Raw genomic sequence first — 22,651 nt, 5'->3', positions numbered from 1 at the left:
GAGCGCAGCCCCCTCCAGCTCCGTTGCCCCCTCACCTGCAGCTCTGGACCTTCCGACTGGCTCCCCGGGTCCCTCCGGTGGTAGCGCGGTCCGGCGTGGGAGTGAAGTGCGGGGTCCAGGTGCGGGCCTTCTTCTGGGTACGGCCGTAGCCTCTCGTGGACGAAGCCGAGGTTCCAGGAGGGTCCCCTGCGTCCCATCGGTGGTTCCGGACCAGATCTCGGTGCCCGCCGCTGTCCCATTGCGGCGGGGCGTTCGGCGGGAAGAAGAGGAGGCGGGACCGAGTGGCGGTGCTCGGTCGGAGGCGCCCGTCTATGACGTCACGGGCATGCGACCTTCGGATGGAAGCCTGCTGAGGACAAGCGGAACAGCGTCGCCAGGTAGTGACGTCACCGCCCAGCGCCAGGACTACGGAGGCCGCTCTGTTCCCAGCAGAGTGGCAGCTCCCAGCGAGGAAGTCTTCAGCCTGTCCGGCTGCAGCGGTGGCTCTTCAAGAACGGGCCAGGTGTCCCACTCGGCGGCGGTGGAAGAGCGCTCTGAAGGGGAACTGTCGGCATCGGATGAAGAGGATACTCTGGTCGTCGGGGCGGCTCCTCATTCGGGACACGGACGAACGGCTGAGCGGAGGCTTTCACCGGGTCAGCCAGGTAAGTCAGTGTCCTTTGCCTCTCCTTCCCTTCTGTTTACTTCTCCTTCTGTGCCTGGCTCTTCTCCTGTTGCTGTAAGTGGGTCTTCTATGGTATATTCCTCTGGTGTGTCTGCTCTGCCTGCTGTCCAGGCTCCATCTACGCTGTCTGCACTGCTTAGTTCATCTTCTCTTCCGGCAGGGGGGCCCTCTTCGCCTGTTACTGGGGCGGGGGTCCTAGGTAGCGGTGGGGGGACGCATGTTTCCGGGGGCCTGGGTGTACAGGCAGTCCCGGACGGGATAGGGGGAGTGTCTTTGTTGCATACTCTGTTGTCCGGGTTTAAGGATTTGTTGTCCAGGTGCGAGCCGGCTTTAGCGGCTGCACCCGCGGGGGCGCCGATACATGCGTGGGCTGCTGCAACTGGGGGGGTTACAGCATCAGAGGGGTCGCCAGCGGGATGTTCTTCTGTTTCCCGGCCGCTGGCGGAATCAGCCGGATCAAAAGAGGTGAGTTTGGTGACGCCGGTCCCAGCGCCTTCGGCCCGGGCCGCGGGTGGGTCGGCTGGTGCAGTGGAGGTAAGTTCTGTGGTGCCGACGTCTTCTCCTGAGGTAACGCCGGCGACAAAAGGGACGTCGGGATCGGCTGATGGGGACAAGGAGCTTGTATGCCTGGCAGACTCTGCGAAGTGCGAAGTTTATGCCTGCTTCGAGGGACCTTTGGGTGCTCATTTGAAAAAGGAAGTGAGGGAAAAAATTTGGCGTGGTGAGTATGTTGAGATTTTTTCTCTACTACCGTTAGAAAAATTCAACTTGGATAGGGTCAAGCCTGATGAATCCAAAAAAGAGGAGGAAGAAAAGCGCCGGTATCGTTTGATTCCGCGGTCGTTTACCAACTGGTTGCAGGCGTTCACCATTCTGGCCAGTGTCATTGGGGAAAAACATTCAGATCAGTGTTCCCCCCTATTTTGTTATTTGGATTCGATTGGGGAAGCTTATCGGGTCTAGGGAGGTACGGCCTGGTTATGATACGACGAACATTTTCGTCAACGCAAGGCCGTCAGACCAACTTTGCGCTGGGATCATAAGGACATCAGTCTTTGGATGCGCCTCATGACCCAGGCAAGATCTACTGGTCACCCCTTTCAGGGCGGGGTCGGGGGGGCGGCCTCCTCGCCTTCTCCGGCCGCAAAACGAAAAGGCTTATGTTGGCAGTTTAACGAGGCCACTTGCAAGTTTGGAACCTCCTGCCGCTTCAAGCATGAGTGTTCCAACTGCGGCGGAAATCACCCGTCGGCATGATGCTTTAAGCATGGGGGAGATAAGCATGCCGACGCTGGTAAGAGGGCGGACGCCGGTGAAAGTGGAAAGGTTGGCCAGGTTCCTAAGTAGGTACCCTGATCGGGAAGCCGCCGCTCTTTTGCTGGGGGGGTTTTCGCAAGGCTTTCGCATTCCTTGTTCTTTGTCGGTGGTTCCCCCTCCCGGGGGGCAATTTAAGTTCCGCTAGGGCGCATTCGTCGGTGGTCTCGGCGAAGCTTATGAAGGAAGTGAGGTTGGGCAGGATGGCGGGCCCTTTTTCGTCTCCGCCTTTGCCGAATCTGGTGCTTTCCCCTCTGGGCGTGGTTCCTAAAAAAGGAACCTAATCAGTTTCGACTCATTCACCACCTGTCCTATCCCCCTGGGGGTTCGGTGAATGACGCTATAGCGGAAGACTTATGCTCGGTTTCGTACGTTTCGTTCGATAAAGCGGTGGCCTGGCTGCGTCGTTTTGGGCGGGGGGCCCTTATGGCAAAAACTGACATTGAAGCTGCGTTTAGATTGTTACCGGTGCACGCGGACAGCCTGCATCTTTTGGGTTGTGAATGGCAGGGTGGAATTTTCGTTGACCAATGTTTGCCTATGGGCTGCGCCATTTCTTGTTCGCTGTTTGAAACATTCAGTTCCTTTTTAGAATGGGTTGTTAGGGATGTTTCTGGGTTGTCTTCCATAATTCATTATTTGGACGATTTCTTGGTGATAGGTCCTCCAGGGGAGGTGATGTGTGCAACGCTTTTGGCTACGATCCAACAGCTGTTTGATTATTTTGGAGTCCCACTAGCTCCTGACAAGACTGAGGGGCCGTGCACGGAACTGTGATTTCTGGATATTGTCATTGATACGATGGCAATGGAATGCAGGCTTCCGGTTGACAAGCTGTTGGATCTACGCGGAGTTATTGCAGGGACTTTGGACACACGAAAAATTCAGTTGCGTGCCCTGCAGTCTCTGCTGGGAAAATTGAATTTTGCCTGCCGCATCATGCCCATGGGGCGGGTGTTTTGCAGGAGGTTGGCGGCTGCCACGGCGTGTGTCAGGGCGCCGCATCATTACATTCGCTTATCCAAAGAGCATCGTGATGACTTGCGGGTTTGGGATTTGTTCTTGAGCTCCTTCAACGGCCGCTCGGTTTGGTTGGAAGCTCCGGTGTCGAGCTTTGACCTGGAGCTGTATACTGACGCGGCAGGCTCTGGGGGTATTGCGGCCTATTTCCAGGGGCAATGGTGTGCTGGCGAGTGGCCGGCCTCCTGGCGGGAGTCTGACTTCATTCGTAACTTGGTTCTGTTGGAATTATTTCCCATTGTGTTGGCCGTAGAGCTATGGGGTCAGGATTTCAAAAATAAGAGGGTCCGTTTTCATTGTGATAACCTAGGTGTGGTTCAGTCGATAAACTGCATTACTGCTTCTTCACCGCCGGTTATTAGGTTGCTTCGCCACCTGGTGCTAAAATGTTTGCTTCTGAATTCTTTTTTCTATGCTGTGCATGTTCCGGGTGTTGACAATTCTGTGGCTGATGCTCTTTCTCGCTTCCAGTGGGACAGGTTTCGGAGGTTGGCACCAGATGCGGAGCAGCAAGGCCTGACGTGTCCCGGGGAGCTGTGGAACATCGTCTTGCCGCAGTAATGGATTTGGTTCGAGCATCTGTTTGTCCTTCCACTTGGACGGCCTACGAAAGGGTGTGGGCGACATGGCATCAGATGGTGAGTGAGGTGGGGGGTCTTTCAGATGATCGGGATCGGTTGTTCCTGCTCCTATATTTTGTGAGCCTGAATTTTGAACAGCGAGTGTCTATTTCTACGTTAAGCCGCAAGATGGCGGCCTTGGCCTTCTACTTTCAGTTGTCGGGGGTTGCGGATGTGACGAAACATTTCCTTGTTCAAAAGGCGTTAAAGGGTTATGGGAAGGGTACTCGTTCGGTCAATTCCAGGCGCCCGGTTTCCTTTCATGTGTTGTCCTGGCTGGTGGACTGCTTACCGGGTGTGTGTTCTGCGGACCAGGAGGTGGAACTCTTCAGGACGGCGTTTATCTTGGCGTTCTTTGGAGCTTTTAGGATTAGCTAATTGGTGAGTATCTCAAGACGGGGGAATGGTGGATTGCAGTTGGGGGATGTTTGTTTGCATCCGGACAAGGTTCTAATCTGGATACGCAGGTCGAAAACGGACCAGCTGGGCCGAGGGGCTTGTGTGGAGCTGGGGGTGGTTCCTGGGTCCTCGCTTTGCCCCGTAGCTGCGGTGCGGCATTGGTTGCAGGTGCGCTCCGCTCAACAGGGTCCTCTGTTTTTACGGGCTGACGGCACGGCCCTCTCCCGTTTTCAATTTACGGCTGTCTTCCGTAAATGCTTGGGAGCAGCCGGCTTGCAGGGGACGGATTTCTCCTCTCACTCTTTCCGCATTGGAGCCGCCACGGAAGTGGCTCGGTGGGGCCTTGGGGATCAGGCCCTTCGGAAAATTGGGCGTTGGGAGTCCAGGCGATTTCGCCCGTATGTCCGTCCGCATCTGTTGTAATGCGGTGGATGGGGTCTGTTCTGTTCTGGTCGGGCCCCGGGGGAGGTCATTTAGTGAATGTTCGTTACGTGTATGCTGGTGTTTTCCTTTGTTTTTCTCTGTTGGCTTTTTGTGTATGTACACAGGATGTATGTTGGTATGTACCCCTCCTTATGTTTTACAGGAGCCACGGAAGTCTTGGTCTGGATTCTAGGACATTCTTATGTGGTCTGGGGTGCTCAGAGGGCGGCTGTTAGGCCAGAGGGGCGCCAGTTGGGTTTGAGCAGGGGGGTGGTAAATTTAGATGGATTGGGGTGTCAGGCATGCTGTGGTCCCGTGTCCTCCCTGAAGTCCATCGTTGCGCCCGTCTTGAGAGGCCGCCCGACATACTTCTGTTGCATGCGGGCGGCAATGATCTGGGCCTCCGTTCCTCCAGGGAATTGATTAGGGATGTCAAACTGGACTTCCTGAGGCTGCGGACACTTTTTCCGCGGACTGTGGTTGTGTGGTCGGACATTGTCGCCGTACTTCTTGGCGCCTGGCTCGTTCTGTGGCTAGCCTGAACAAAGCCAGGATTAAGGTGAATAAGGCGGTGGCCAAGTTTTTTGTACGCAACGGGGGCCTGGCGATCCGTCATCTTGAGCTGGAGCAGGACCCGGCCCTTTATCTTAGAGGTGACGGTGTTCATTTGAATGCGGTGGGCATCGACCTGTGGACCTTAGGTCTGCAGGAAGGTATTCAGAGGGTGCTGTGGGTTTGGAGGGCTACACGGCCATAATGGGTCATGCCCGTGTGCTGTGGCTGGGGTTTTAGGGTCTTGGAGGGCTGTGACTACTTGGAAAGGAAATATGGAGGGGTAGGGCCCATCTTAGGTATGGGTGGACCTACCCCTGGCAATGTCAGTAGGCGGTATCAAGGGATCCCAATGGTTCATAGTCCTTGAGCTGGTGCAGTGGCGGCTGAGGGCCTGGAGGTCTATTGGGGTCAGGGATACAGCCAGGGGGGAAGTCAAGTTGCCTTCCAAGATCCTAAATGGTCATTCGTTTTAAATTTTTGGTATTGGATTGTTTTGTTGAATAATGGTAATTCTTTGCTAGCTAGTGTTTTACTAGTTAGTTGTAATAAAGTTGGCTGCTATGGCCTTTTAAAACCCAAAATGGTTGTAGTGTCCTTTTTTCTTTAGATAAGCAAAGGGGGGGTCTGTTGGTAAGTTTGGGTTGTATGGGGCAAAAGCAGCCGCAGCGTCGGCAATACCACAGTCAAGGCCTGTACACACGATAAGAAAATCGAAAGTAAAATTTCGTTTGACAAACGATCTGCTGATTTTCGGATCGTTAGTACAGTGCTTTCGACAGCCGATTACAAATTTTTGTACGACAAAAACTGGGTGTGCCGGCTATAAAATTTTTATTGTACGTGAACAAGACGTCTGATTTTCGTTTAGTTAGTACAGTTTTCGCCTGACTAAAATCATAAGAGCAAGACTAGGCATGCTCAGAACCTAAAGAATACATACAAAACAATTCAACACATGACATCACTTCTAAAGTTGAATTCTGTTGTACGGGAATTTTCGTATGAAAGTAACCTCTTCACTTTCCATACAGGACTAGCATGAAACAAAAACCTAAAGAAAATTAGTCCGATAATCTGATCATGTGTACGAGGCTTTAGTATCTGTCAGGAAATACACAAACTGATTTCTTCAGGATATTCTAGGACAGAAAAAATAATTTATCCAGAGGTTTAACTGAACAAGACCAATCTCCGCTAATCTGGTATAAGAAACAATAACAATGTATCTGTCAGCGCTAACCTTGAGTATAAATGACTCACTCCTGGTTCACACTTCTGCGATGCGGGAACCCTGCGAATCTACTGCAGGTTCCTGCATCGCATTCCCAGCACAGGCAGTTCACACTGCCATATGCGAATCGCTGGGGGTGTCAATTCAAAGGTAACGACACCCCCCAGATCAGTTCACATGTTGCAGTGCAAACTGACATTCGGACATGAATCGGATTGCATAAGTGTGAACCACCATGCAATCCGATTCTGGTGCGGACCCAAAAAAAAGGGTCCTGTGCGTGTTTGTGCCGAATCAGATGCGAATTCAGCCATACTATCTGAGCAGTGCGCTCCAAATCACATGCAATGTCTGCCATCGCACTAATGTGAACTGAGCCTCAACCCTGCAATAGTGGCAGAAATACAGCATAAATTTGCTCAGCTTTCACACAGGTGGCCCAATCAGATCTGCTTTCAGTTTTTTCAGGTGGATCTGAGTCAAAGCTCCATGTTTGTTATGGGTAGGTGGCTTTAAACAGACATTAAGAGCCGGTTCACACTGAGGCGATCCGACTTCGAGGGGCGACGCTGTGCACCGCGACTTCGGCGCGACTTGCAGGGACTTCACATAATGGAAGCTCCCAGGTCGCCCCAAGTCGCTCCCAGGTCGCCCCAAAGTAGTACAGGACCCTTTTTCTAAGTCGGAGCGACTTGTGTCGCTCCTATTAGAACGGGTCCTGTGCTAATCAATGGAGAGCGACCGAGCGCGACTTGTCAGGCTGACAAGTCGCCTGACAAGTCGCGCTAGTCTGAATGGGGTCTTAGGCCCCTTTCACACATATGGTCCGTTCAGTTCATCAGTTCAGTCACGTCAAAATGTATCAGTTTTTCATCCGTTTTTTTTTACATCCACTGTTTGTCCGTTTACATCCGTCTTTCGTCCGATCCGTTTTTTTGACGGATGGAAAAATAGGGCATTCATTCGTTCCAAAAAACGGACATTGACAGAAGCGGATGAAAACGGATGTTAATGGATGATCATCCGTTGTCATCCATTTTTACATAGAGATGCATTGATGTCCGTTTTTCATCCGTCAACAGATGGATGAAAAACGGACAAACGGACCGTATGTGTGAAAGGGGCCTAACCTTCAAGTCCGCCTAGGTCCAATAAAAAGAAAAGCTTTTTATAGGGCCTAAGGCCTCATGCACACTGGACATTATCAAATCAGTAGAAAGCTGTAGCTGTAGAAGGCATTTTTCAGCTTTTTTGCAGTAGGGGTTTTCAGTGTTTTTTAGCTTTTTTCAGCTGTAGCATTTTTTAGCTTTTTTTTTTAGCTAAACTATACTCCCACAAAAGCTTATGGCTCAAAAACGTTAATAAACGCTGAATAGCCACGTTTTTCAGCGTTTCTTTTGCTTTTATCAGAGTTAGAGCATTTTTACAGCTGAAAAACGCCTCCTAAAACCCACTAGTTCTGTTTTTTTTTTTTACAGCCAGAAAACGCCCCTGCCAAAAACTGCTGATAACAGAGTTTGTGTGCATGGACACATAGGAGAATGTGCTGGGGAGTTTACTGGCTACAGAAAAAAACGACTGACGCCAAAAACAGCAGCTGTAAAAACGTCCATTGTGCATGAGGCCTAAAAGTGACACACCTGAGGTAAAAGGATGCACATTCGCTATATCCACCGGCCTGTGCTTCTATCATGGGTCTGGTTTCAGGCTGGAGGAAAAAACCTGGGCGGACATGGATGATACAAGAGTGACATCCATTCTGTTCTCCTCCGGTACGGCAGGAGATCTGTTCATGGATCCCCTGCTGACCTAAAAGAACACTGCTTGCATGAAAGGGCCCTTACTCATATTGGTTATGCACATTGGCGCATTGAGCCATACGAGCCATCTTTCTGTGCCTGACAATCACAGGTGTTGCATACAGCACCCTGTAAAAATCAATGATATGATGTCGCTGGTAAACTCAGATCTGAGCATATACATGAACAGGTACAGAATTACTCCCCTGGACTCAGACTGTCTGCATCCAGGGACATACATCCATACTTGTACGCATTCATACGCTCACATCTGCATTTTACAGTTTACAGCTGCATCCTGTCATTGATTTGTACAGGCGTAACACCTATGGGCGGATCGGATGCTGTATGGCCCTATACGCCCATGTGCATGACCCAGTATGAAAGGGGCCTTTTCCCACAAGTGCCATCGGTTCTGTTCAGCAGGGAATGCATGATCCATCTGGGCACAGAAAGATAGCCATTTTTAATGCTGTACAGCCCTACGTGCATCAGCCCTGATCAAGATAATATCTGTGCAGCTCAAAGATTCAGCTGAATATTTGAGAATTACAGATTTTTGTCACGATTATGCATAAATAGAGCTATTATAGGTTGTATCTTTGCTACTACTGGACTAAGGATTGAGCTATTTATACGCAAGGTTAGAGCTGACTGATACATTGTTATTGTTCCATTGCCATCTGCGTTTCCAATTTACAAATGGGCAGTGGAAAAGATGATAGCTGAAATGGATTGGTTGCTAAGTGCGAACACAAACTCTTCCTATTACTACACCCATTATACACAGGCCTCAGTTTGTATTCTTGTAATTGTAATGTACACATTATGACATTTCCCTGAACGTAATACTTCCCATGACTTGCACGTGTTTACATGCATGCTGTAACATATTTTTGAAATTCGTTCTTTATAAAGTTATGGCTACTTCCCATGTACACAAAGGGGTGAATTTACTAAAGGCCAATATACTGTACACTTTGAAAGGGCAGTTACTCCAAAGCTTAGTAAATGAGACGAAGCTTTACTCTGCAAATAATACCCAATCACGTGCAAGGAAAATAACAAAAACTGTATTTTTGATTTGATGTGCTTGGATGATGAAAGTCAGCAGATCTTATTTACTAAGCTCTGGCGCAAATGCACTTGTAAAGTACACAGTCTATTTGCCTTTTGTAAATCTACCCATCGTGTAGCGGGCATCACTAAATGGCAAACGCACCATGCAGTTTTCACGCAGCTGCATTTTTATAAAGGAGTCAGGGCTTTCTTCCAGCAGAAAACGCAGACGGCACAGCAGCCCATTCAAATGAATGAGCTGTCGTGCCTGCACACCTGGGCTATGATGTAAGGCAGGGGTGTCAAACTCAATTTAATCGCGGGCCGCATCAGCATTATGATTGCCCTGAAAAGGGCCGGATGTATCTGTTAGACTAGATATCCAGAGCATTCCCTACCCTTACATAAGGCGTCAGGAGCCTCTCCACCATCAGAATTGGAGTCCCCCACCCTCCCTTACATCACAGTGCACCCCCATTGCCTTGTGCTGCTGCTGGGAAGAAGCTGGAGGCAATGCTGGAAAGCAGAAGGTACAGGATCTAGAGGAGGACCAGAGGAGGGCTGGAGCTCTTCTGCAGCTGCAGGAGAGGTGTGAGGGCCACATTAAATGGCCTGGAGGGCCGGATTTGGCCCACGTGCCTTGTGTATGACACATGTGATGTAAGGAATCCGAGAAATCGCACAAAAAGGAAATTTGGACCTATTTACCTAATCGGACCTCCATGAATTTGAATTCAATACCCTTGGTGTACAGTATATTTAAACATGATATGTATATAACAGCTCTGGACCTATAGAAGGGAAAATTAGTTCTGATGGATCCACTGTAAGGTGGTTTTCCGTGATTAGAATATGGTATAGCGGACCCTGTTCTGGTCCTAGGTTGCTACCTCTCTGATAGCGACAAAGGGAGTGTTCAACAAAGGGTAAGTTCTTAGATGTGTATTGTGAAGCACCTGGTACAAAGGTTTATTTCACTTAAGGCCCCTTTCACACAGGCGGACCGTTCAGATCCGCCTGTCCATTTTTTTGGAGGATCTGAACGGTCCCCCCATGCATCTCTATGGGGCATCGGATGTCAGCGGAGACATGTCTGCTGACACCCGATCCGATCCGTCAATTCTGGACGGATGGAAACCCTATTTTCCATCCGTCCAGCGGATCGGATCGGATGGGATCGGATGAGAATGGACCGACGGTCCGTTCCCATTGGATTCCCCCATAGAGATCTATGGGGCTGTGACAGCTGTGTCTCCGCACGGCAGATCGATCCGTTTGACAGACTTACTGTGTGAAAGGAGCCTAAAGGTTTTTTTTTCAAACGTTTAGCCACTTCAGCTCCGGAAGATTTACTCTCCTTCATGACCAGGCCAATTTTGTTGCGATATGGCACTGCTTTACTTTAACCGACAGTTGTGTAGACGTGCTACACTCTACAACACACATTAAAGCGCCTACCACTTCAACATGCTTTTTTCATTTATTTGTTGGTGCTTTGTGGTGCTTTGATGATGCTTCAGTGGTGCTTCGTGGTGCTTGGGTGATGCTTCCATGACGCTTCAAGCAAGCTTTGTCATAGACTTCCTTGAAGATGCTTTGAAGCACCACTAAAGTGACATGGGGTATAATTTTTGAAGCAAAGCCAAAGCAAACAAAGCAAAAGCAAGGTGTAAACAGGACTGTAAGCTAACCATTTTTTTAGTAACGGGCTTTGACTGGCGTTCAGATAGCTTTAACAAAGCGTGTCCAAAGCCTTGTTTTGAAACAAGTGTAAACTAACCCTTAGGGTCCTTTCACACGGCCGCTCCGTGTGTCCGCAAATCATCCCATCCGTTTGCGGATGATTTGTGGACATAATGTAAGTGAATGGCACTGCGGGTGTAAGCGGAATACCATCCGCTGACACCCGATTTTCCTCCTTTCAGTTCTGTTCCGTTTTTACGAATGGAACAGAACCCCATTTTTCCTTCCGTGTAAAAAACGGAAAGGAAGGAAAATCGGATGTCAGCGGTGTCATCCGCTGACATCCGCAATGCCATATACTTACATTATGTCCGCATATCATCCGCAAACGGATGGGATGATATGCGGGCACACGGAGCGGATGACAGAAATGTCATCCGCTCCGTGGAAAAAAAAAAAAAAAAGTCCCGCAGCGGACCTTTCACACGGGCGTTCCGAATGTCCGTTTTTCATCCCATCCGTTTGCGGATGAAAAACGGACATAATGTATCTCTATGTAAATACGGATGTCATCGGATGATCATCCTCTGACATCCGTTTTTTGTCAGTTCAGTTCAGTTCAGTTTTTTTGAACGGAGGAGAACCCTATTTTTTCTTCCTTTCAAAAAACGGAACTGAAGCAAAAACGGATGTCAGTGGTGTCATCCGCAGACATCCGTATTTACATAGACATGCATTATGTCAGTTTTTCATCCGCAAACGGATGGGATGAAAAACGGACATACGGACCGGATGACACAAGTGTCATCCATGTCCGTTACAAAAAAAAAAAAAGGACCTGATCGGGCAAAAAAAAAGGAACGCCCGTGTGAAAGAGCCCTTAGGTTTTGATGAAGACTAGCATCTCTTGATGGCACTAAAAGTGCTGATTCTCTACATATCGACTGCTCGAGACCTGCTCAAGGAGGAGGCTTTTTTCCCCTGAGTGCCGGTTCACACTGATGCGGCTGCGGCGATCGCATGTAATATCGGAGCGCACTGCTCCTTCATTACATGCGATCGGCTGTGAGGTGCGAGTTTAGCCATACACTTTGTATGGCTAATTTCGCACACGAACCCGCAGCAAAGACGCACAGGACCCTTTTTTGCAGCCGCAACAGGATCGGATCGCACAGCGGTTCACACTTGTGCGATCCGATCCTGTACGAACTGCAAGATCGCACTGCGATATGCGATCAAACTGGGAGTGTCGTTAAGATTACATTGACACCCCCAGCGTATCGCATATGGCAGTGTGAACTGCCAGGGGTGCGTTTGCGATGCGGGAACAGGCTGCGAATTCGCAGCCTTCCCGCATCGCATAAGTGTGAACCGAGCCTGAAACACATTGGCTTCATTTGATGCTCTGACCCATTAAATGTTTTAAAAAGACCTCTAAATGAGATAAACTTTTGTACCAGGTGCTCCTCCATACACATCCAAGAACAGAGATTTAAAGGTAATTTTAGTTGGCTGCCCATTCTAAAAATGGCCGCCCTTTCAAAATGCTAATTGTTTTGCTGTCTCTGAACCAGAAAACAGTGAAGCTACTGGATCGGTTTAACAGCCAGGCAACCGGCCTTTTTATAAAAGGAGATCAGTATGGGTAGTAAGCCTATTTCATCTGTACAGGTACAAATATAAGTTAAAGGGAATTGATTATGTTCGGGGGCAAATAAAAATATAAAGTTATTTTTTACTTTTGTTCAGGTAAACATTACATTTCAAAAAAATGAATGATTTATATTTATTTTTAGTGTATCACATCCACATAAAAAAAAACGGTATACTTTTTACATGGCATGCAGGGAGTTGCAGTCCCACAGATGAAAACCCATTAGCATTGTTAAAGGAAAAAAAAAATAAGGAAAATGATAGATACGGAGACAATTATTTTGCCCTCAATGACTGCTTTTTGTCTTCTAAAGATATGCTAATCAGATTCAAAAATGTTTAGAAAGAGATTTGTTTAAATGGTCATTCCATCGTAGCGATTGTAAGTGGAGCCTGGTGGGCTGGCTTACCCGCTAACTTCCAGTACAGATTTCAGCTTTGTTTTCGCCCACCTTGGAGTCTAGCACAAGGGGTGTTTAGGTGTTCCTCCCCATAGTACAAAATGAACAATCCAGCAGTGAGAGTGGGCCTGCTCGTAATTGCAGTAGATGGCGTGCAGCCTCCAGAGCTTACTGCCAGATGGAAGGAGAAGGTAGGTGGTTTAAAAGAAAGCTGTCAGCTCTACAAGGTACAGGCTGTGGGATCTTGATTGTCACTTCACTATCTGGTGAGTCACTGACCTGGAATAATTAAGCATGCATCACGGTTCAGACCTTTCAGACCTCACTGAGTGCTTACTTGGTCCACATCAGCAATGGAGTTAGGGCCACACCAGATAAGTAATCCTTACCACTTATCTTTTCCTGTAGAGTTGCTCCAGTTGGCCTGACCAGCAAGATGCCTCTACGTTGCTTACAAGTACAAACAAAAGTACCGTGTAAGTAGGCCCTTACCCCTGATATGAATACAAAAAAATGAAAAAGAGAAAGATGGGGCTTTGCGGGCCAGTGGGAGTAGAAGGATCACACACAAAACCAACTTGTATAAAATAATTTACATTTTATTGGATTAAAGATAAAAAAACATGGGCAAACATGCACATGTTCACAAGGACAAATCACATAAGAAAATTACTATAAAATCAATCAATTAGAGTCATTTGAACATAGAAATACATCCCGTAAGGGAGAAAGAACCAAGAGCCTGTGTAGGATGGAAGATAGGTCTCAGAGTGGAATACGGTCAATGTAGGTCCCCAGCAAGCCGACGCATTTCTGGCGTGAACCTCACAAAGCAAGTTGAATATTATTACAGGACTTGTGGTGGTCCAGGACATATTGTCCTTTCTACCTTCCTGAAATAGGATGATGTGACGTTGTCCTTCCCTGCCTGAAGCCATCCGTGTACTATAAATAGGCTGTACCGACTGTATATCTTTAAAGCGTAGTTCCACCCTGGATTTTTTTTTTTTTTTTAATACCCCCGGGACAGTCAGGGCTAGTACATTCCACAATGGCTAGCCTCTGATCTGTCCCGGGTTGCACTTACCTGTTAGGACAAATACTTACCTTGCAAACATCTTGTCCAGCGCTGCCATCTCAGATGTGGGCAGCTTGAAGCCAGCGAGATCCCCTTCGCGTCTTCTTCCGCCTTCTTTGGTCCCACGATGCTCTGCGCCGGCCCCGACGTCACTTCCGGGTCGCGCGCGTCATCCCTCTACAGCTTCTGGGCATGCCCAGAAGCTGTTTAGAAGGGGATGACGCGCGCGACCCGGAACTGACGTCGGGGCCGGTGCAGGCTCAATGATTCCTGGGAGCTATGACGTTCAGCTCCCAGGAATCATTGCAGAGCCAGGAAGTGACGACGGGCCGCGGCCGAGGAAGGAGGAAGAAGGAAGTAAGGTAAGTATTTTTTCTTCGCTACGAGGTAAGTAAAAAAAAAAAATATGCGATTATCCATTTCTTTTTCAGGTGACCCGGAGCGAGAAGATGGAGGTAAGTATAAAAATAGGGTGGAACTCCACTTTAAGTGTATACCAAACCACTACCCCACTGGGCTCGCTCTTTAGAGAAGAGGAAACTATAGGTGAATATATGAAGCACAGCTACTAGTGCTGGTAACCACCGTATTCCCAAAATATCTGGATATGTTGGAGAACTCTGGCTACCAACCTTAATAAATTGCCGTCTAGTACAAAAAGCGTTGCTCGTGCGATGATTGAAGGGCTGGACACTTAAGCTTAGACAAATATATGAATATATGTACAATATGGAGACTGTATGTGAATATTGAAGGAGTGATATTTATTGTTCTATGTGTCGCTACAACTTGCCACCTCCTGAGTCATTAAAACGGAAATACCGATCTGTCATGGTCTCTCAGGCCCTGAGGAAGCCTTGAGCGAAACGCGTCGGCTGTCTGGGGACCTACATTGACCGTATTCCACTCTGAGACCTATCTTCCATCCTACACAGGCTCTTGGTTCTTTCTCCCTTACGGGATGTATTTCTATGTTCAAATGACAAATTAGGGCAACAAGATTGTGGAATTCTCTACCACAAGAGGTGGTTTCTGCGGGTAGTATGGTGGCTTTCAAAAGACTCTTAGACTTACATCTCAAGGATCAGAACATTCAGGGGTATGGGAGATGATTACAGCCACACATACCTACACAGGTTGAACTAGATGGACTATTGTCTTTATTCAACCTCACCTACTATGTAACTATGTAACTATGTAACTCTAATTGATTGATTTTATAGTAATTTTCTTATGTGATTTGTCCTTGTGAACATGTGCATGTTTGCCCATGTTTTTTTATCTTTAATCCAATAAAATGTAAATTATTTTATACAAGTTGGCTTTGTGTGTGATCCTTCTACTCCCACTGGCCCGCAAAGCCCCATCTTTCTCTATTTCATTTTTTTGTTGCTTACAAGTGTGATTTTGCAGTGTTCAGGACCAACAAGTAACACCTGTTAAGGAAATTGTATGCTTAACCTTTGTGTCACCAAGAATAGAATTACCAATCTTATACCAGTTTAAGGACCTTGTCATACAACCAATCCTGTTGGTGGTGACACTTGCCAATGACAGCGTCACTTATGCCTTGTTTCCACTGAGCCGAACAGTTCGGGTTGGTACAGTTTGGAAGGGTTATAATGGTCCGGGCCTATTCAGGTGAGCGTTTCCACTGCAAATCTGGACTATTATCTGGACTGAGCTTTTTGTTTGACGTGAGCATTGACGTTTTCCTGTCCGCCAATCAGTGGAATGTATCGTATGACGCCAGTAGCTCCGCCCTAACCGTACCGTACCATTTCCTATGGCCCTACATCTGAAGGAGGACCAGGAATGGTGCGGTTTGGTTCGGTTGTATGGGCCACTTTCATAATGGAAACACTCAAAATAGCATACGGTACTGAACCGACCCAAACCGATCCACTCAGTGGAAACGAGGCATAAGAGACCACCTACCTGTGTCTGTGGGTTTGCTACCTCACTAGCTGGCCAGCAAAATGTTACTGCCCCACTGCTTCTTCACTAATCATGAGTAAACCAAGCAAAGTTGGGTTCGTTAGACATTTGTCGAACACTTTTGCAAACCCTGAACATCATGCCTGAAATCCAACAAAGTCTACGGGAGTTGTTGGGTGGGAGGGGGGGAATCCCGATTGACGTCAATGACCAACTATGACCATAGTTAGTCAATGATGTCAGCCAGGTTCCCCAGAACTGTTATTTGCAATGGGGGACAGGCAGGAGAAGATTACCGTGCACGTGTCATTGTGTTTGCGATGTTGGGGCATTGGATCTATATCACTGGTGATTGATGTTGGAATTATATTATGGGACATGTTTTTTTTTTTTTTGAGGATTATTTTAAAGGTGACTATTTTTATTTACTATCTAACTTTTTTTAGTAGATGAACTTCGTACTGCAAACATCTTGGGTTTGGGTCAAAGCCATAATTGACCTGCACACAAAGCTCATCCTTACTCTCTACTAGCAAGGAAGGTTTGGCAGTGTTCTGGGCCAGCAACGAAAACATAGGTGGTAGGTTTTTCTTGGTGATATGTGTCCAATAGCAGAATTCCTTGTGTGACATTGCCCTAAGGACCATGGTGACCCTTTCAGAGCTTGCAGCTTTACAAAAGCATCATGAAGGGCAGCCCTCCATACTTCAGTCCTCCCAGAATCACTTTTAAGTGGTTGTAAACCCTTACATATACCCAATGAAGTGACTGGCCTTAGGTGATACACAGAGATTAAACAAATCCTCCTACATAAGTTGTACCTGTTTATCCGCTGTCTTCTCTTCTCTACATCCATTCAAAGTCCAGAATTATTAAGCTTGTCTGAGATGTCAGAAAAAATGTACGAAGAGCTGAAGTTGCACTCTGCAGAGCTCAGAGAGGGTAGCACTGAGAGCTGATAGGAGGGAAGGGACATACCCCCCTCCACACAACACACAGGAACAAAACTAAGGTTGCCAATCAGCTGGAGCTCCCTCTCCTGTCACCATTTTCCTCTTGGTGACAGGAAAATTTGTCAGAAATGATTCATGCTGATAGCAAAGGAAGGAAGCAGCAGATAGAAATTACACTTAGTGCTCTGGATTGAGACAAGTACACACTATAAAGAGATATGCTTTGTTCATTTGAGGTTTACAACCAAATCTAGTATACAGTAATAGTTTTTTTTCCTTCAACCCAGCGGGCTGAACGAAAAAAAAACTGACAGTTCAGGTCGGAGCCGCTGTACTAACAATCCAACTTTAGTACAGTGATCTCCCCTGCTGTGCGATTGTGTTCTGACAGGGGGACGGCCCCACTACCAGAACACTCCAGTCAGCACTCTCAGCCATTGCCTGAGAGCGATGATTGGGAGCTGGTCGGCAGACCTTTTTCGGTCATGCCAAATGGCTGGCTTCTGTCCGACCAGGGGCAGTACACATGGGCCGAATGTTGGCCAGTTTCTATTGAGCAGGCTGATGTTGCCAAACATTTGGCCCATGTGTACTAGACTTAGGACCCATACACTGGTTATTTTGCCACTGGTGATACCTCACCAAGGTGCAACTGCCAGTTTACCTACTGGACATTACTCCCCTGCTGACACACTATAGAACCTTGTCCGCTAGCAAGAGTGTCAGAGTGACACCTAGATAGTTTGTCCAGCAAAGGAGCCACATCGCAGGAAAAGGTGTGTGGACCGTTAACAATTCTGCCACTAATGAAAGAAACTCTAGTGTGACTTTGGCCTGATGGCATTGACCAGACTCAGGATTCAGAATTTCAATTTTGTATGGACAGACCAATGTATTGAGTGTAAGTGTCATTGCTCAGGGATCCTTTCAGCTACGGGTAGTTTTGAAAACCAAAACACAGTCTTGGTTCACAGTCCAGTTACAGCTTTCGAAGACCCCTTGTGATTGTTGGATATGTTCCTTTTGGGTGATAATATGCTTCGGAGGCATCCAGAAATGCTCATAATTGTACATGGAGACGTATCATCTTGTTAGAACATCTCCCTGTGGACAGGCCCAAACCGTCAAAGAACCGCATGCCCACTATTGGCAGTGTCAAGCAAAGATTACGGTGGGTCCACAAAGATGGGCCAGTAGTCAGCCTTGCCTCTGTTTTAAAATAATTTCTTTACAAAATAGCTGTTTCTCATAATAACCAATCTAATTTAATCTTTTACTGATCTAATAAGTACCATTGATTGCTTTGGGATGCCTCTTTTGAGTACATACCAAAAGGCCAAGTAAGGCTATGTTGCCTTTTTTTGTGGTCACCTAGTCACCAAGGAACACTATTTAACCACTTGCCGACCAGTCACGTTGACTGTACTGCGGCAAAGTGGTTCGTTATCATCTGGCGACGTAGACCTACGTCACCAGACATTCCCCTCACCCGGCGGCGCGCGCGACGCCGGAGGCTCGCTCCAGCTGTATTCAGTTACAGCGGGAGTCGGGTCAGGGGAGGAGCGGCAGTGATCACAGCCGCTCCTCCCTGATCGTCGGGGAATCGAGTGTGGAGATCCGCCCGCTTGTGTAAACACAAGCAGGCGGATCTCCTAAGTGACAGACAGGGTCAGATTGCAGGGCTCAGCATAGCTGAACCTGCGATCTGTCCCTGTGTCACTCAGTCACCTCCCCCCACACACGTTAGTAAGCACCAGGCATACATTAACCCCTCCCTCTCCAATAAAAATTAACCCCTTCCCTGCCAGTGTCATTTTTACACTAACAGTGCATATTTATAGCACTGATTACTGTAGTAATGTCACTGGTACCCCCAAAAGTGTCAAAAATGTCAGTCAAGGGTCCGATCTGTCCGCCGCAATGTCGCAGTCCCGCTAAAAAAAATCGCAGATCGCCGCCATTACTCGTTAAAAAAAAACACCAAAAATGACAGAAATCTTTCCCTTAGTTAGTAAACGCAATAACTTTTGCGCAAACCAATCAAAATACGCTTATTGCGATTTTTTTTACCAAAAATATGTAGCAGAAAACAAATTGGCCTAAAACGATAAAAAATTTAGATTTTTAAATTTTTTGGGGGGGAATTTCATATAAAAAAATTTGAAAAATATTATTTTTTCAAAATTGTCGCTCTTTTTTTGTTTATAGCGCAAAAAGTAAAAATCGCACAGGTGATCAAATACCACCAAAAGAAAGCTCTGTTTGTGGGGAAAAAAGGACGTAAATTTAGTTTGGGTACGGTGTTGCATGACCACGCAATTGTCCGTTAAAGTCGCACAGTGCCGAATCGCAAAAAGTGGCCCAGACGTAAGACAGCAAAATCCTCCGGTGGTAAAGTGGTTAAAACCTATGAATTTTTTTTTTTATCATGGAGGGTCATCTCTGGGTGCCAGTGGCCATAGACAACTATTTTATGCTGGCTGTATTTTTCATTTCATTGTTGCATGCCTTATGAAGTAAACCCAATGAAATGTAATATATAATAAGCTCTACATTCATCTTTGCAGCTGTGTCATTGTACAGGAATCTCTATATCATTGATAGCCCCAATAACAGGAAGCGTGGGGGTAGGGGGGGGGGCGGGGGAGACTCTCCCCCCACACCCTGCCAGCCTGCCACTGTCCCCGCAGCAGGAAGTGTCAAACAGACACACACTTCCTACACTCAAACAGCTCAGTGTGTTGTACAGTAATGAATCCGAGAAAAACACCAGCTCTGCTGGAAGGCTTGATCTATACATAGACACCCAGACAGAAGGACAAGCAGGTGGACAGAAGCCACTACTGCTTCCCCTTCTAATTCCAAAGAATCCCTATTTAAGGTTTAGGTGAGGTCAGTGTATTAAACATCGGTGCTATCATGATAGCGAGCTTGTTTGTGTCAACAATGCCGGCCCAGATAGATCTCCATTTCTTGCTGTCATGGAGACTCAGCAAGGCTAGATGCCTTGACATACATCGAGTCTTGGTCTCATTGCAGAGGACTCTGGGAATTTATGGCCTATATTCCAAATCGGAAACGCGCTCTTGAGCCTCTCACATTAATTGCTGACATGACAAACATAATGATGTTGGAATTTAGTGCTTGTCTATACAGACAGAGGGATTTTGGTTAAACTGCACAGTTACTAAGCATGATAGAACAGTGACAGGTCGTTGTAAAAGGGCTGATTTGGTGCCTTGTTGGCCAACAAGAATTTAGGTTACCTTTTGGTTGATCCATGTAATGCGTCCAGGAGAAGAAAAGAATTGACTTGCCTTGTAACGTCTTAAAATCACAATATACTGCAGACTTAATTTAGGTTTACGCAAATACTGTATTTTCTGGCGTATAAGACTACTTTTGAACCTCAAAAAAATCCCCCAAAAATGGGAGGTCGTCTTATACGCCGAGTATAATATCTCCAAGGTAACCTAAGTATTATGAGAGATTACATGTATTACGGTACTTGGGGTACCTTGGAGATCTATGAGAAATCTGATGTTTTTCAATGGTGTTGCCTTGCTTCGGAAGGGGGGTAGTCTTATATGGCGAGTATAGCCCAAAACCTATGTTTTAACTTGAAAATTAGGGGGGTCGTCTTATACGCCCAGTCGTCTTATACGCCCAGTCGTCTTATACGCCCAGTCGTCTTATACGCCGAAAAATACGGTAATTGCATACATTTTTTTAAATTTTCAACCTTATAACTGGAGTAAGCAGAGAACATATCGTGTCACTTGGGCTCTATTGTCTAGTACCTGAAATAGTCTAAGAAGTCTAGTTGCAGATGGCTTACCTTAATAGGGGATGTGCTGAACCGTATTTTCCGTGCAGGAGCAGGTTCCTCCTCTTCGGAGAGGCCCTCAATCTCCTGGCAACTGTTGACAGGTTCATAAAAACCATCCTCATCTTCATCCAAACCACTGCCCCCTGAATCTTCCCCTAGTCCACTGTAGGCACTCAGTTCTATTACTTCAACCTCGGACCAGTCTTCTCGCTTGTAGTCTTCATCTGCGGCTTCTGTCTCCACTTCTTCCTCCAGCTCTGTTTCCCGTGCCGTTACCCCCTTAGCTTCTGTACCACCATTCTCAGTTGCGTTGTTGACAGGTCCTTCATCTTTTGCTGTTTCTGCCTCCTTAACCACGTCGGTTTCCGACTCGCCACTTTCTTCCACTTCCACTGGCTTGATTTTACAAATCTCCTGGACTGAGGTTGGCCTGTGAGGACCATCTACGGTTTTAGCTGTGGGTTTCTTCTCTTCGGTGGCCTTGGTTGCTTCCTGCTGAAAAACTCTTGTCCTGCGGCTAGTTGGGCCTTTGAGCGGAACTTTGTGAATGTTATTGCGGAGGTCAGCGTTCTCGAAAACTGCGCTCAGCTGGCTGACCGTGGGTGAGACGGCATCAGTGTCCAATTTGTCAAGGGACTCCGTACTCCCACCGAACCTCACCACGACATCTAGTTTGCGGTCTTGGAAGCCACCTCTCTCTTTACGCAAGAAGATCCTGTTGGTGGTCTCCTTCTCTTGTAGGTTCCTCTCAAACACCCGGCGTGCCTCTTGCAATCTGGAACCCGGTCTGTCTGCCGATGCATCGAAATGGCTTACCCTTTCGGAAACGCTGGTTCCTAGCTTCAGTAGGGCGCTATGGTTGACGTTTTCATTCAGACTGCCGGCCCGCGGCAATGTCAGTCGGGATGGCTTTTCTTTTGGTTTCCCAGCTTCGTTTTCATTACCTGTTGGGCCTGTCCCCATCTGCATGAACATGTTCTTGATGCGGTGCACATTGGAACCGTATTTACACCTGGATTTGCGCGCTTCTTCGGATTCCGCCTCTGGCGCCCCGTCTTTGCTTGTGCGCAGCTTTTGGACTCCAACCTCATAAGCATTTCTGTGCGGTGAGGAACTCCTGGTTCCCCCACTTGGGGTCTTACCCTCCGTCTTCATCATTTTTGGGATGTAGGACGTGGGTACCCAGATCTCATAGTCCTCTTCTCTCCTCCTCCTCCTCCTCTCCCTCCAGCCTCCTCCTGTTTTTGTGTCTGTCACATCAAGACTGGAGCATCCTTTCCGGCGTGTCACAAAGCTGTGAGATGATGTAGCCCGGCTATGGAGAACCGTTATCAAACACAGTCCCCCACCATGTCACTGGAGCTGATGCATCCTGGCCTAAACTAGCATCAGGAAAAGCAACATCCTCCTTCCTCCTTTCTCTGTGTGACCCCCCCCCCCCTCCTCTCTGTATCACTCCCCCTCTCTCGAGCTCTCCCTTTTTTTCCTGCCTTCTGCAATCTGAAAAGGTTCCTGCAGGGTCCTATAGAGAGATGAATTGCTGGAACGAAACAAAAACAGAGAGGGAGGAAGGGATTAGAGAAAAAAAGAGTGATCCATCTGTCAAAATGTATTAGAGGGCTGGCAGAGGAGAGTGAATAATCGTTTAAAGTGACAAGACAAACTGGAAGTGCAGATATGCACACACACAAATGCACACACAATATATATATATATATATATATATATATATATATATATATATATATATATATATATATATATATATATATATATATATATATATATATATATCATTATTTAGCACGTCATATTATTATGCACTTTAATACATTCTTTATTTGACACTTGAATCCAATGATGGGGTTGCTATTGGTTATTTGCTGCTATTGGTTACTGTACATTTTTACTAACATATTAAGCCATATATTTTTGGTTCCAGGGAAGGTAACCAGAAAAGGAGAGAGCATACAAACTCCATGTAGTGTGCCTAGTAGGCGTCAAACTCAAGATCCCCGTTCAACAAGGTCGT

At 47.1% G+C, this 22,651-nt stretch overlaps 1 protein-coding gene across 1 annotated transcript in view; it reads right to left on the bottom strand.

The window, feature by feature from the left end:
* The window catches only part of PPP1R9B (protein phosphatase 1 regulatory subunit 9B), a 98,247-nt gene extending 76,171 nt beyond the window's left edge, over positions 1-22,076 (bottom strand). The window contains exon 1 of the mRNA XM_082272730.1: positions 20,629-22,076. Coding sequence (XP_082128856.1) covers positions 20,629-21,777 — 1,149 coding nt within the window. The 5' untranslated portion in view covers positions 21,778-22,076. The remainder of the gene's footprint in view (positions 1-20,628) is intronic.
* Between the last annotated feature and the right edge of the window lie 575 nt (positions 22,077-22,651).

This window comes from Pelophylax lessonae, assembly GCF_965119305.1.
Source record: "Pelophylax lessonae genome assembly, chromosome: 11".
NCBI lineage: Eukaryota > Metazoa > Chordata > Amphibia > Anura > Ranidae > Pelophylax > Pelophylax lessonae.
Note: the sequence above shows the minus strand (reverse complement) of the source record. Positions and strands in the feature narration are given on the sequence as shown.